Below are 16,621 nucleotides of genomic sequence, written 5' to 3'. Positions count from 1 at the left end.
AATCACAAACGACTACGTTGGGTTCTCTGACCCTCTGGTTCTTCCACGTCCACATCAATCTGAAGTAGACTGAACCACGAAATGGAGAAGAAAGGGTTTGTTGAGCACGGTTGTCTCCCGCTGGAGCCTCGCTGCCGAGGGACCACCTTCTCGGCAGTGGTCAGCGCTTAGGCACCACTGCCTCCTGCAGCGGGCAGCGCCGACACGGTGGTCCCTCGGCAGGGGGAGGAGGGGCTCATGCAGGAGATATTTGCGGGCAACAATCCCTTTCTCCTCCATGTCGTGGTTCATGTACTTCAGGGAATCAAAGCCAAAGTTCCTTTCCCCCAATTCCTTCTCAAACATGTCTGAGATAACGCCCACTACAAGTCTCGTTGTGGAAATACCAGAAACGAGAGTCCGACGTGTTATATGCCATAACAGGGTTCCCGCGGATCCTTAAAGTCTTAAAAAGTCTTAAATTCATAAATCAAAAAAATAAGGCCTTAAATAGCATTAAAAAGTCTTAAATCCATCTTTCAAAAGTCTTAAAAATGTTTACACATGGTAAGTAGGATTTTATGATTTTAATTAGTCTCAAATCTAAGAAAGAATAGTTAAAAAAAATGTATAGGCTATATATAAATTAGGGCTGTAACGATACGCGTATCGAAACCGAAATCGCGACACTCAAAGCCATGGGAAAGTGAAGGGAAAAGAAAAAAACAATAATGCAGAAGGCAATTCTTTTTTATTGTCTCAGGTTGAACCACCTAGTGTCATACAGTCTCTCCCCTGAGCTAGCTGCAACAGCCTGAACTGTGTAATCGAAGATTTAAACAGTAAACTATAGGGCTTTAACGATACGAGTATCGAAATCGCGACACTCAAAGCCAAGAACCCGTCTCACGGTTTGAGAAGGCCGAAGCGCGATACGCCCTTTCTAACTCTCCGGTCAAATTGTCCGATTTAAATTTGCTAATAATTTGTCTAAATAATAGTCTGCTGACACCGCCCCCTCTTATCGATGCCATAAGTTTGCGACGAGATGCCCAGTGATGACCGCTCTCCGTGGCTACGGAGGATTTCATTTCTCCACAGCCGTCGAAGTCCTCATATGCGATATGAACTACATTTATCCAGAGTGGGCCAAGCGCGAAAAAAATTGCCTGCCCTTGTCTCTATTGTTTTGTGTGATTTGACCGGCAGTTGGTCTGCTTATAGGTCGGAATGAAGCGGCCACCGATTATTGACAGGATGGGTACTTTATTCTACCGGACTCGTTCGCTTCTTCACTAGACACACACGCTACCCATCGCTCTCCTTGCTCGTCTACTCACTCGCTGACGTCACTCACACACACACACATACGCACACTACCATTCTCGCGCACACACATACGCTACTCGTTTTTTCCCATCTATTGAAAGTTAGGCTATTAAACATTTTTCATTCTATACGGATTATGTCATTATTTAAGTTTCATAGCCTAATAAGAAGCGCCAATAGGATATTTGACTAAACCTCCAAACTAGTTGAGGGTTTTTGCTCCAACTACAATCTTTGGTTATTTATTTATGAATTTAGCTATACTTTAATAGTATTCTTTCTGTTCAAATCTGTTCAGTGTTCCAAATTATTTGTTATTAAATGTGACATTAAGTTAATTGTTATATAAGTGTTGTTGAAATAAAATGCTTTTTAAATTTAAAAAAATCGTGGGATGTATCGAATTGTGGGTCAAAAATCGTGATACAAACCGAATCGTGAGTTGGTGTATCGTTACAGCCCAAATATAAACGAATAGCAGTATTGTTGCGCAATCACGAGAGCGGAACCAACAAAACATTTGTTTTGCGGCCGTGACTCAGATGCACGTCGTTCAGGTGCGCAAGAGGTCATTTTTGTTTCTGTCCAAAAAGCCTACTGAGAGTGGAAATATGTTCAAATACATTTTTCCACTAGTGTTTATTGTGTCGTTGGTCTTAAATTTCCTTTCAAGTGGCATTAAAAAAATCTTAAAGTCTCAAATTTAACTTTCATTAAGCTGTAGGAACCAACACCAACAGCAGACCGGTTATCCAAATAACAAAGAAGTGTACCATACTTGCGTTACAGTATGTGTAATCACACACACACACACACACGGCGCTCTCACGGGCGTATCTCATTGGCGGACTACATTTTCTGGGCTGGCAAGGCAGAGAAAGGAGAGGTTGCATCTCCCCTTATGACGACACACCGGGAAAATTCCAAAACGGCACGTCTGACCTTCGTTTTTTCAATGGCGGAGCAGAATGCCTAGTGGTCGTTTTACACCCAACAAAATTTCTAGCTACTGGGGGAGCATAGGTAGGCTAGGGGATCTCATATTAAAGGCACCCAGTGCAACTTTCGAGGCTTAAAAATAAACATTCAATTTCTAGTCTTTTTTACATGTAGTAAGTTTCAATAACTCCATACCATTACATACCGACATTCAAGCAGCAAAGATGAGACGTCGTTGTGTGGTGAGAACTGATAGAAAATCGATAACAACAATGCCGCCATTTTCTTTATTTTTTGTAACCTACAATAAATAAAGCAGGCTTCCAGTCAATGGAAAAATGGCTTCTCCCCACCGGAGATTGTTGTTGTTTCAGTTCTCACCACACAGCGACATCTCATCTTTGCTCCTTGAATGTCGATATGTAATGGTATGGAGTTATTGAAACTTACTACGTGTAAAAAAGACTAGAAATTGAATGTTTAATTTTCATTGAATGTTTACATAAAGTTGCACTGGGTGCCTTTTAATGTTAGAAAACCTCAAAGTGAAATTTTCATGACATGGGATCTTTAATAAGAATGACACCACATTTAAATATATCATATATTTATCTGCATTTCTTTTATTTTGCAATATGTTTACAAGCGGACCCGTTTATGCAATGTATAGCGGAACTCGATCCAAGCCAATCAAATGTATTCAAACTTTGTCGCATTGTCTATTAGTTTAACTCTTCCATTTATTTGTTCCCAACTCTTTTTTTTTAATGGTGTGCAGGTTTACATTGTTTACTCCATTTAGACCAGGGATGGGCAACTGGCGCCATCGGGCATGCGGCCCGCGGGCATCCTCACTCAGTCAGGCCCGCACATAATTTAAAAAAAAAAAGATTTTTTTTTTTTTTATAATTGATCGAGTTACAGAAAACTCGGTCAAGAAAGATGAGAAGAATTCATAGAATTCTAAGGCAAACCCATGCTTCTAGTTTGCTTAGAAAGGATATCAGTCATTAAAGATATCCACATAAGTCGCCACTACAACTACTACAACTGCAATGAATATCATGCTTGTTGGGTTTGAGGTCATTGAGTTGTTGCACTTAATGTTGGGCCACTGTTTTTCAGCTTTGTGACATCATTGAATTATGATATATGTGAGCCCTTTGCACTGATAACAATACTAACCATTCATGTGGCTGTTTGAGCATGCAAAACATGAAATGAATTGTTGGTTAAATTAACATACCGTACATAGGTACGGAAGATTTTTTAGGTAGTTTTTAGGTAGTACCAGAGCCCAGTCGGAAGATTTTTTAGGTAGTTTTTAGGTAGTACCAGAGCCCAGTCACGCCCTAACCCATAGGGTTAGGGCGTGACTGGGCTCTGGTAGAGCTCAGTCACGCCCCTTACGTTAGAGCCCATGGGACCTATAAAATCGAAAAATATGAATGGGTTTCAATGGAGAGAAAGTAATTATATTCTGGTCCCAGTCTTTATATGCTCCGGAAATATGTTGTTCGTGGATTTAAACGATAATTTTTCAGCCAAAGAAAACTAAACATTTTCGTGAAGAATTTTGATAATGTTAGGTTTTTTCCAAGGGGAGGATGAAAACATCAGAAGAGGTGAAAACCATTATAAATTGGGGCATGTGGAGAGTTTTCAGTAATGCCGATGGGGAGATTGTCGGTCTTGTCCACGCCAGCGTGACGTGACGGCACATACAAGACAGTCTTTCTCAGTTCTTTTTCTCTACAGCCTTTAACTGAACAATTACACAATAAACAATCAAACTCTTGACATGAAAAATTAAAGTTTAAATCCACAAACATATGTGTAATCCGGGGCATATAAAGACTGGGATCAGAGGATAATTACTTTCTCTCAATTGAAACCCATTCATATTTTTCGACTCTACCGGAAAGGGCGTGACTTCGCCACTCTATGGGTCCATGACATCCAGACTTTTCCCGGGAAGAAGATTCCTGCGCCCGGGAGTTTGCAAACCATTTCAGGTTTTGTTGATAGCTAATGCAAGTGGTAATAAGCCTTAATCTTTCAAACCTAGTCCTTCTCGACCTCTCGTATCTTGTTACAGTATTCCATTATTTTTTTGTTATCCACAATAGGGTAAAATATGTTGATAAACATGTCGCCGTGCGGACCAACTTTGGAAGAACAGCTTTCGTCCATAATGGACGTACTTGCGAAAGCTGCCGTATCTGAAATTAGCCAACTGTTCTCGGAAGGCTCAGCTACCCTTCGATTACAAATTACTCAGAGCCTGAAAGAAAACCAAGCGCTGAGGAAGAGGATGAAGGTGATGAGGAGTACGCTGTTTTCTTTTCGGATTCAATCGAGATCAAATGCATCGTGTGCGGCAAGTCGTTTTACCCTGGCTCGAGACAACATCTGCAAACCACAGACTAAACCACAGGGCGATGGTGAGTTGTGTCCCGGGCCGTGATGGGTGGAAAACAAGACGGTTCAGGGTTCACTATTAGTTGTTACATTTGAAGTAATTGGGAAAAGTTGATTATTCAAAATGAACAATGTATAATGACAGTATAATGTTAGTCCCATTTCGTGCTCTTTGAATGGTCTTGGATGTAATGTATTCCTCAGTCATCCGGCCCGAAACACAAGGCGGTTGGAAATTCCACTTATGTTACAGCACCCATGGATTCTAGGCTGACTGCTAGTTTCTACCTGGAGCTCTTTTGAAAAGCATGAAGACCAGGCCTTGATGAAACACAGTCAAACTTGGTAGTTGCATTTCAAAGATGGAAACAGTCAAGAGCCGAGAATGGTTTCCAGACAGATGCCACATGAGCTGGTTCATAATCTCAAACATCGATTCATTCAAAACCTATAAATGTTAGCTGATCAGTTTACAGGGAATGACACGTTGTCGCTTGTTATTGCCAGAATCGATTAATTACGCTTGTCTTGAATGCAGGGGCGTAGGAACGTGTTTAACATTGGAGGGGACACATCGGAAACCTGACAGATCCATTGATGGTTCGAAGAGAAATGTCATAAATGAACTACACTGCAAAACATTCACAAATGTATTTTATTCTTCTAAAAATATACATTTGTAAAGGAAAACACATTTTGAATGGCAGTATTGAACTGATACATATCAAATCAATTATTTAATTGCAGGCCTTATCATACAGTTTTGTAGACTGATAAATAACATGTGAAAAATATTGATCTAAATTTGAATTCGTATTTTCTGAATACCTTTTCTTAGTTGTATCTCATGCCTCAATGAACACACAGGCAAAGTTTAAGGTTAAAGGGAAAAACAGCATCAAGAATTTTAACATATACACCAACGGTTCTATGAACATCCTTTCTGTACCGACAGCGATATATTGATGCACTTCTTATGACAAATGTACTTATTGTAAGTCGCTTTGGATAAAAGCGGCTGCTAAATGCCCTAAATGTAAACGTAACTTGTTTTTAATCTCGAGTATGTGATATTATTCAAACATTTCCACTAACTGATTGGTGTGTGAAGGCAAACGAAAACGACATTAGAATGGATGTAATGAACTGATAAATATACATTTGTGTGTAGAACTGATACAAATAAAAGCTAGATAGCACTGTAGTGTTATCCAACAGTGTCAAACGTGCCGTGACACACAAAAGGTTGAAAAACAATGGGCAAAAGAGCCAAAATGTTTTCTTCTCCTGTCATTTGCAGCCACGAAATGCTTGCAAATTGACTTCTTGTCAGTAAGTCAAGTCTATCCTGATGGACATGACAGACAGCAACATGGTTGAGTCTGTTTTGAGACATTGTGGACCGGAGCCAGGTTTTGAGCCTGCGGAGGATACTAAAACTTCTCTGCTCTTCTGCTGCTGTCTTTTAATTTTAACAGCTCTAACCTGTTGCGTTAGCTGCAGACACCCGCATCTCAAACAGCCGTTGAGGGGATGCGGCAGCTTATGGCTGTCTTGCGAGACAGCCGTATTCACGCGAGATCACGAGATCACGCGATTAGAGTTGCAGGCTTGCAGCGATCAGCAGCGGTGACAGCGGCGCAGCCGTTCCGCGGCGCTTACGTCCCCGATGGAAAGCAGGCAACTTAGCCTTCTAGGCAGCGATTCGAAGGCGTTTCCAGCCTGAAGTCCTTCTAACTCCCAACCGCCCCCAACCCTGCGCGCTGCCATACATGGGGCAGGTGACAAGACGCTGTGTTGCGCTTTCAAAATAAAAGCAAGTGAGTAAAATATTTTTAAAAAAAAAGATATTTTGCGGTATAATGTTTGGGGGGGACAAATGCGCCTGTCTCGAAAATTGGAGGGGACACGTCCCCTCCGTCCCCCCCGGTTCCTACGCCCTTGCTTGAATGTCATGTTATGCTCGTATCATTTTGCGCTGGTGTTCGTTCAGTGTCCTCCACCTGGTCAACCGCTTGAGCTTTGAGTTGAGGGAATCTGTGTCTGCACTAGTACACATTTTGAACCCTCTGTGTGTTACATACATTTAAATAGTTTCTTTATTGTCTCCTTTTCTGCAAATAATGTTTCGAAACAATCACTTTCTGTCATTTTTCCCCCTCTCTTCAGAACACTGCGATGTCTTTGGAGACCGCAGCACACAGCGCGGCGCCACCTCAGAGAGTCTTTACGCCCCTGGCTCCTCCCACATGTCCAGTCACAGCGAGGAGCTGAGGATCCTGAGCGTCCACGGAAAAGGGGAGGGTCCACTGGCGTTGGACGTCCATGACACACTCTTCACCGCGTCTGAACGGGAGGCCTTGAACTCGCTGTCTGCAGACCACAGCGTGGTCAAGAGCCTGGAGCGCGGTGAGCAGCTGGTCCACCATGAGGAGCTGACTGTGCAGGTTGGATATCATCTTCTCATTCACCATCCAAATGAGAGGCTTCCTCTGCTACAACTCCACCGCATACCCATAGAAAGCACGTACCTTTATAATTCAATGTGTCGTTAGCGGGGATTGACAACTATTCTGTGCTAATGAAAGAATATGTCTTGTGTGTGTTTCCTTCTTTATGTGAAAAGCAACAGACCCCAGACACCATTTTAATCAAGGATGAAGAGGATATTGGTGGAGGCATGCCTGCTGTAGGTTAGTAATACATATTGCATATAAAGCAAGCAAGAAAATGACCTGGATCAACTGAGAATGTACTCTGCTGCTAAAAAAACAAGGACTAATTATACAGGTTATAGTAGAATTATTGACATGTTCTTCATGGCAGACCGGTGTCAGGAATGTTGAGATCAGCTCTGATTCCCAATAGGGGTGTAACGATACATGTTTTCGTATTGAACCAAATCAGTACGGATGTCACGGTTCGGTGCATAGATTTACACAGAGAATACATGGGTATAAAATTAAATAAAACTGGCGTGCAAATAAATTAATGTAATGCCAAACTATTGTTAGATAGGCGATCTTAAGGGACAACTGAGACGCCTGAAAGGGTGCCGGCAAGTTCGAGCTACACACGCCATCCGTGGATTGGGCGACAGAATCGCACACCCCCCCCCCCCCCACCATAAGGGTACTGTCGGCAGTGGAAACGTGAGCCGTAACTGAGCTGCGCCGAAACGCACCTTCACTACTCCACCAAGCCACACCGAACCGACCCGCACCCTCCGGTGGAAATGCGCCATTTCTGTGTACTTTGCAGTTTCATAAATAAGACATACTGAAATTTCTGTTTTATAACTGAGTCTGGAGGTGAAGTGTGGTACTTATTGTTTACTAGGGCTGTAACGATACACCAACTCATGATTCGGTTTGTATCACGATTTTTGTCCCACGGTTCGATACATCCCACGATTTTTTTAAATTTAAAAATCATTTTATTTAAACTTCACTTGTGTAACAATTAACTTAATGTAACATTTAATAACAAATCATTTGGAACACTGAACATTTGAACAGAGTGAATACTATTAAAGTATAGTTAAATTAATGAATAAATAACCAAAGATTGCATTTGGATGCTTGCAGGTAGGCAAAAACCCTCAACTAGTTTGGTTGGTTTAGTCCAATATCCTATTAGCGCTTCTTATTAGGCTATGTAGCTTAGATAATGACATAATCAGGCCGTATAGAATGCAACATGTTTAATAGCCTAACTTTCAATAGATGGAAAAAAACATGGACGTCTAACATGAACATCGCAATAACGAGGCATGTGTTACGAGTAGCGTATGTGTGTGCGCGAGAATGGCAGTGTGTGTATGTGTGTCAGCGAGTGAGTGGACGAGCGAGGTGAGTGGACTTGCGAGGAGAGCGAGCGGTAGCGTGTGTGTCTAGTGAAGAAGCAAACGAGTCCGGTAGAATAAAGTATCCATCCTGGTGTCTAATCAGTGGCCGCTTCCTTCCGACCAATAAGCAGACAAACTGCCGGTCAAATTACACAAAAAAAAATTGCGCTTGGCCCACTCTGGATAAATGTCGTTCATATCGCATATTAGGACCTTGACGGACCGTGGTAAAGTTAGTTTTATATTGGACGTTGGATATTCGACACATTCGAAAAATCTATTTAGCACTGGCTATGATGTACGAATTTGTGTCTAACCAACTTAGATGTGTTATTACAAGGCCTGTCTATGTAAAGCAAAAAATGTTTTACAAAAAAAAGATCTTTTGATTTTATATCATTTTTAATGTTGATAAATGCTTTAAAACGATTATGTACTATTACTATTTACTTACCCTTTTCAAAACACAGAGGCTGAACTCAGCTAACTGCCCTACACATAACACAAAGCTTATTCTCTAAAAAAAAAAAAAACTTTCATCTTATATGATTTTTTAATGTTAAATGCTATAAATCTATTATGCGGCTTGACCTTTTGACCTACCCATATCAAAACACATCTGGTGAACTCAGCTAACTGCCCCACACATAACACAAAGCTTATTTTCTCAAAACACCTCAAAAAATACTATTTTTTTAATGTTAAAAAAAGGCTATAAATCTATTATGCGGCTTGACCTTTTGACCTACCCATATCAAAACACATCTGGTGAACTCAGCTAACTGCCCCACACATAACACAAAGCTTATTTTCTCAAAACACCTACCCTTTGATTTTATATATATTTTTTACTCTCAGAAAAAGCTATGAATCTATTATGCGGCTTGACCTTTTGACCTACCCATATCAAAACACATCTGGTGAACTCAGCTAACTGCCCCACACATAACACAAAGCTTCTTTTCTCAAAATACCTACCCTTTGATTTTATATATATTTTTTACTCTCAGAAAAAGCTATACATCTATTATGCGGCTTGACCTTTTGACCTACCCATATCAAAACACATCTGGTGTAATCAACTAACTGCCCCACACATAAGACAAAGGTTATTTTCTCAAAACACCTACCCTTTGATTTTATATATACTTTTTACTCTCAGAAAAAGCTATAAATCTATTATGCGGCTTGACCTTTTGACCTACCCATATCAAAACACATCTGGTGAACTCAGCTAACTGCCCCACACATAACACAAAGCTTATTTTCTCAAAATACCTACCCTTTGATTTTATATATATTTTTTACTCTCAGAAAAAGCTATAAATCTATTATGCGGCTTGACCTTTTGACCCACCCATATCAAAACACATCTGGTGTAATCAACTAACTGCCCCACACATAACACAAAGCTTATTTTCTCAAAACACCTACCCTTTGATTTTATACATATATTTTACTCTCAGATAATGCTATAAATCTATTATGCGGCTTGACCTTTTGACCTACCCATTTCAAAACACATCTGGTGAACTCAGCTAACTGCCCCACACATAACACAAAGCTTATTTTCTCAAAACACCTACCCTTTGATTTTATACTATTTTTTTTAATGTTAAAAAAGGCTATAAATCTATTATGCGGCTTGACCTTTTGACCTACCCATATCAAAACACATCTGGTGTAATCAACTAACTGCCCCACACATAACACAAAGCTTATTTTCTCAAAACACCTACCCTTTGTTTTTATATTTTTTAATCTCAGAAAAAGCTATAAATCTATTATGCGGCTTGACCTTTTGACCTACCCATATCAAAACACGTGTGATGAACCCATCTAACTGCCCCACACATAACACAAAGCTTCTTTTTTCCAAAATCCCACCTTTTGATTTTATACTTTTTTTTTAATGTTAAAAAAGGCTATAAATCTATTATGCGGCTTGACCTTTTGACCTACCCATATCAAAAAACATCTGGTGAACTCAGCTAACTGCCCCACACATAACACAAAGCTTATTTTCTCAAAACACCTACCCTTTGATTTTTTACATAATTTTTACTCTCAGAAAAAGCTATACATCTATTATGCGGCTTGACCTTTTGACCTACCCATATCAAAACACATCTGGTGTAATCAACTAACTGCCCCACACATAACACAAAGCTTTGTGTTATGTGTGGGGCAGTTAGCTGAGTTCACCAGATGTGTTTGATATGGGTAGGTCAAAAGGTCAAGCCGCATAATAGATTTATAGCCTTTTTTAACATTAAAAAAATTGTATGAAATCAAAAGGTGGGTTTTTGGAAAAAATAAGCTTTGTGTTATGTGTTGGGCAGTTAGATGGGTTCATCACACGTGTTTTGATATGGGTAGGTCAAAAGGTCAAGCCGCATAATAGATTTATAGCTTTTTCTGAGAGTAAAAAATATATATAAAATCAAAGGGTAGGTGTTTTGAGAAAATAAGCTTTGTGTTATGTGTGGGGCAGTTAGCTGAGTTCACCAGATGTGTTTTGATATGGGTAGGTAAAAAGGTCAAGCCGCATAATAGATTTATAGCCTTTTTTAACATAAAAAAAATAGTATAAAATCAAAAGGTGGGTTTTTGGAAAAAATAAGCTTTGTGTTATGTGTGGGGCAGTTAGATGGGTTCATCACATGTGTTTTGATATGGGTAGGTCAAAAGGTCAAGCCGCATAATAGATGTATAGCTTTTTCTGAGAGTAAAAAATATGTATAAAATCAAAGGGTAGGTGTTTTGAGAAAATAAGCTTTGTGCTTTGTGTGGGGCAGTTAGTTGATTGCACCAGATGTGTTTTGATATGAGTAGGTCAAAAGGTCAAGCCGCATAATAGATTTATAGCTTTTTCTGAGAGTAAAAAATATATATAAAATCAAAGGGTAGGTGTTTTGAGAAAATAAGCTTTGTGTTATGTGTGGGGCAGTTAGCTGAGTTCACCAGATGTGTTTGATATGGGTAGGTCAAAAGGTCAAGCCGCATAATAGATTTATAGCCTTTTTAACATTAAAAAAATTGTATGAAATCAAAAGGTGGGTTTTTGGAAAAAATAAGCTTTGTGTTATGTGTGGGGCAGTTAGATGGGTTCATCACACGTGTTTTGATATGGGTAGGTCAAAAGGTCAAGCCGCATAATAGATTTATAGCTTTTTCTGAGAGTAAAAAATATATATAAAATCAAAGGGTAGGTGTTTTGAGAAAATAAGCTTTGTGTTATGTGTGGGGCAGTTAGCTGAGTTCACCAGATGTGTTTTGATATGGGTAGGTAAAAAGGTCAAGCCGCATAATAGATTTATAGCCTTTTTTAACATAAAAAAAATAGTATAAAATCAAAAGGTGGGTTTTTGGAAAAAATAAGCTTTGTGTTATGTGTGGGGCAGTTAGATGGGTTCATCACATGTGTTTTGATATGGGTAGGTCAAAAGGTCAAGCCGCATAATAGATGTATAGCTTTTTCTGAGAGTAAAAAATATGTATAAAATCAAAGGGTAGGTGTTTTGAGAAAATAAGCTTTGTGCTTTGTGTGGGGCAGTTAGTTGATTACACCAGATGTGTTTTGATATGAGTAGGTCAAAAGGTCAAGCCGCATAATAGATTTATAGCTTTTTCTGAGAGTAAAAAATGTATATAAAATCAAAGGGTAGGTGTTTTGAGAAAATAAGCTATGTGTTATGTGTGGGGCAGTTAGCTGAGTTCACCAGATGTGTTTTGATAGGGGTAGGTCAAAAGGTCAAGCCGCATAATAGATTTAGAGCATTTTTTAACATTAAAAAAATAGTATAAAATCAAAAGGTGGGTTTCTGGAAAAAATAAGCTTTGTGTTATGTGTTGGGCAGTTAGATGGGTTTATCACACATGTTTTGATATGGGTAGGTCAAAAGGTCAAGCCGCATAATAGATGTATAGCTTTTTCTGAGAGTAAAAAATATATATAAAATCAAAGGGTAGGTATTTTGAGAAAATAAGCTTTGTGTTATGTGTGGGGCAGTTAGTTGATTACACCAGATGTGTTTTGATATGGGTAGGTCAAAAGGTCAAGCCGCATAATAGATTTATAGCTTTTTCTGAGAGTAAAAAATATGTATAAAATCAAAGGGTAGGTATTTTCAGAAAAGAAGCTTTGTGTTATGTGTGGGGCAGTTAGTTGAGTTCACCAGATGTGTTTTGATATGGGTAGGTCAAAAGGTCAAGCCGCATAATAGAAGTATAGCTTTTTCTGAGAGTAAAAAATATATATAAAATCAAAGGGTAGGTGTTTTGAGAAAATAAGCTTTGTGTTATGTGTGGGGCAGTTAGCTGAGTTCACCAGATGTGTTTTGATATGTGTAGGTCAAAAGGTCAAGCCGCATAATAGATTTATAGCCTTTTTTAACATTAAAAAAATAATATAAAATGAAAAGGTGTGTTTTTGGAAAAAATAAGCTTTGTGTGGTGGGGCAGTTAGTTGATTACACCAGATGTGTTTTGATATGGGTAGGTCAAAAGGTCAAGCCGCATAATAGATTTATAGCTTTTTCTGAGTAAAACATATATATAAAATCAAAGGGTAGGTGTTTTGAGAAAATAAGCTTTGTGTTATGTGTGGGGCAGTTAGCTGAGTTCACCAGATGTGTTTTGATATGTGTAGGTCAAAAGGTCAAGCCGCATAATAGATTTATAGCCTTTTTTAACATTACATTTTTTTATAAAATCAAATGGTGTTTTTTTTTTTAAAGAAATAAGCTTTGTTTTACATAGGTAGGCCTTGTATTAACACATCTAAGTTGGTTTGACACAATTTCGTCCATCGAAGCCAGTGCTAAATAGATTTTTCAAATGTGTCGAATATCCAACGTCCAATATAAAACTGACTTTACCACGGTCCTTGACGGCTGTGGAGAAATGCAATCCTCCGCAGCCACGGAGAGCTGTCATCATAGAGAGGGAATCTCGTCGCATACTCACGGCATCGATAAGAGGGGGCGGTCTCAGCAGACTATTATTTAGACAAATTATAAGCAAATTTAAATCGGACAATTTGACCGGAGAGTTAGAAAGGGCGTATCGCGCTTCGGCCTTCTCACACCGCGAGACAGGTTCTTGGCTTTGAATGTCGCGTTTTGGGTTTCGATACGCGTATCGTTACAGCCCTATTGTTTACTGTTTAAATCTTCGATTACACAGTTCAGGCTGTTGCAGCTAGCTCAGGGGAGAGACTGTATGACACTAGGTGGTTCAACCTGAGACAATAAAAAAGAATTGCCTTCTGCTTTCTTGTTTTTTCTTTTCCCTTCATTGTACCGAACTCGTACCGAACTGTGATGTCTGAACCGAGGTATGAACCGATCCGTGACTTCATTGTGCCGTTATATCCCATATAATATAATTCCCAATATAACTACAGTTTTGTTAAAACAAGTGATAGGAAAACAGATACCATGGGTTGTGTCTAGGGATGTAACGGTATGAAAATTTAACCTCACGTTTATTGTGGCCAAAATTATCCCGGTTTTCGGTATTATCGCGGTATTTTTAAATACCCAAAGTATGCCCATACTTCAGACTTAGTCCTCTTAGAAGGTAGGGATGGGCAACGATCGTCGAATAGTCACTCGCGTAGAATATCAATAATATAATATGATTATCGTTATTTATTACACAGCTCTTCTCAATGCTGTTGAACGCTCTGTTCACTTTCATGGGCCGTCACAACTTCTGCTGGTGAATAATTTTTTAATAATTCACCGTTGCTAAGCATATAATGACCGCTGTCAAGGAAGGTAAAAAAAACGACTTCTCTGCTGATCAAAACTACGACTGCTGTTGACAAATAAAATAAAAAAATAATTGTCTTTTTTTGACGTGTCTAGTTCACCGTCATGCAGGCTGTGTTCAGTAAGATAAATAAATAAATAGCGATCTGTCCTAGGCCTACATGCGCCTATCTGCCTAAGCCCACGTTGAAATAATTTTGATGTTGAATGCTGACGGCGTCAGTTGTTGAAATAAACAGATTGATTTCATACATATCATAAAAGCCTCTCACTCTGTGTCATTGCGTGTATCCGAGTAACGTGCGTGTGTGGGGGGGGGGTCTTGATTTTAGAATATTGAATATTGAATAGAAAATGCACATTCCTATTAGAAGGCTGATGGATGTCTTGAGCGCTGTCGTCTCCTCCTTCCGCCATGATTCCAACTTCAACAAACTTAAAAACATTCTGTGTAGCTCCCAAGTAGTACACATGAGACCAGAGGTCTTGGTTGGAAAACAGGGTTTTATTTTCCAGGTCGAACCAACCCGTGAGAACTGGGTTTAAAGAAATAATTAAAATGAATAAATACAATGGCGAATATGCAAAATTAGATTTTTACAGCAGCACATCAGGTGTTACATTTACACCAAAAACACTGCAAATAATGAATTAACACAATTACATTCTGTCATTCTTTCCAGAAGACTGCGATGACTTTGGAGACTGCAGCACACAACACGGCGCCACCGTGGATAATCTGCACGCCCCTGGCTCCTCCCACATGTCAAGTCACAACAGGGAGCTGCGGATTCTGAGCGTCTATGGAAATGGGGAGGGCCCACTGACGGGGGATGACCATGATAACCACTTCACCTCGTTCAAACCGGAGGCTCTGAGCTCGCTGCCCGTGGTACACAGCGTGGGAAAGAGCCTGGAGCGCGGCGAGCAGCTGGTCCACCACGAGGAGCTGACTGGCCATCGGGGCGGCGGCAAGGACCAGCCCGGTGTGTTGCCTGGCAACGGTTTCCCCGACAATACCAATATGACCATCCACATGCGTACCCACACCGGCGAGAAGCCGTACGGGTGCGACCAATGCACAAAGCGCTTCCAAATGAAAGGCAGCCTGAAGATCCACCTGAGGACTCACTCCGGGGAGAAGCCCTACAGTTGTGAGCAATGCGTGAAGCGCTTCAATCAGAGCTCCGACCTGAAGGTTCACATGTGGACTCACTCCAGGGAGAAGCCCTACAGGTGTGACCAATGCGTGAAGCGCTTCAGTACGAGCTCTCTCCTGAAGACCCACATGAGGACCCACTCCGGGGAGAAGCCGTACGGGTGTGATCAATGCATGAAGCGCTTCACACAGAGCTCTCTCCTGAAGAGACACATGAGGACTCACTCCGGCGAGAAGCCGTACGGGTGTGATCAATGCATGAAGCGCTTCACACAGAGCTCTCACCTGAAGGTCCACATGAGGACTCACTCCGGGGAGAAGTCCTACAGGTGTGACCAATGCGTGAAGCGCTTCAGTACGAGCTCTCACCTGAAGGTCCACATGAGGACTCACTCCAGGGAGAAGCCCTGAAGGTGCAACGCCAGCCTCAGTGACCCTAGCAATTTGCGTTGGCACATGCTCAAGCACAGAGGCAATGGGGTGCTTTGACACGGGCAATGGGACCTTTTAATTCACACCTCTATCCTGTTTTTGTTTAAATTTGTCTGCTGTATTGATTTTTTATTCATGATTATAGACACTTTCCAACTTTTCGTTCGTTTCGTTTACTCTTTTATTGTTGTAAACAATTGATTTCTGTGTGAAGGTGAGGGGTATTGACCAACGTGGCGATTTTAGGATTGGCCAGAGGAGAGACCAAGTTAAATTGCAATACACTGTGGGTGAAGTGGACTTGGCTGCAAGACAATTAAAGGATTCTACAACAAAGAAGTCACTAGATTGGCCAAAGTATCAGACTTGGTGGCTACAGTTGCAATGCAAACTATAACAACACCTTTCATTTAGAGAGGACGGGAGGTATATCTAGGTTCAAGGAGAATGTATAGAAATCCCTTTCAATTGGCTACATACAATATACAATTGTATATTATAATTAGGTCATGCATGCAACGCTCAATTTAGCTGCCAGCAGAAACCGTTGCATAATTTTGGATATTATCAGAATAATTTTAAGTTTCATAAAATAATATTTTCAAAGGTCCCATAGCATGCTACTTTATCGATGCTTTAATGTAGATATTAGTGGACCCCAAACGCAGTATTTGAAGCCGTTTTCGAAATTCAGCCGTGGTGCAGAATTACTGCCACTACGAGCGAGTCGCACATTGA

At 40.3% G+C, this 16,621-nt stretch overlaps 1 protein-coding gene across 1 annotated transcript; it reads left to right on the top strand.

Moving 5' to 3' along the window:
* The first annotated feature begins 4,105 nt into the window (after positions 1–4,105).
* Positions 4,106–16,044, top strand: LOC115547371 (zinc finger protein 271-like). Its single transcript, XM_030361561.1, has 4 exons — positions 4,106–4,691; positions 6,838–7,115; positions 7,295–7,361; positions 14,976–16,044. Exons 1-4 carry the CDS (start codon positions 4,385–4,387, stop codon positions 15,860–15,862), a joined length of 1,539 nt encoding a protein of 512 aa, XP_030217421.1. The 5' UTR covers positions 4,106–4,384; the 3' UTR covers positions 15,863–16,044.
* The last annotated feature ends 577 nt before the right edge of the window (positions 16,045–16,621 follow it).

The sequence above is a fragment of the Gadus morhua genome, chromosome 7, assembly GCF_902167405.1.
Source record: "Gadus morhua chromosome 7, gadMor3.0, whole genome shotgun sequence".
Classification (NCBI taxonomy): Eukaryota; Metazoa; Chordata; class Actinopteri; order Gadiformes; family Gadidae; genus Gadus; species Gadus morhua.
The sequence above is the reverse complement of the archived record's forward strand: the minus strand, read 5'-3'. Positions and strand labels throughout refer to the sequence as shown.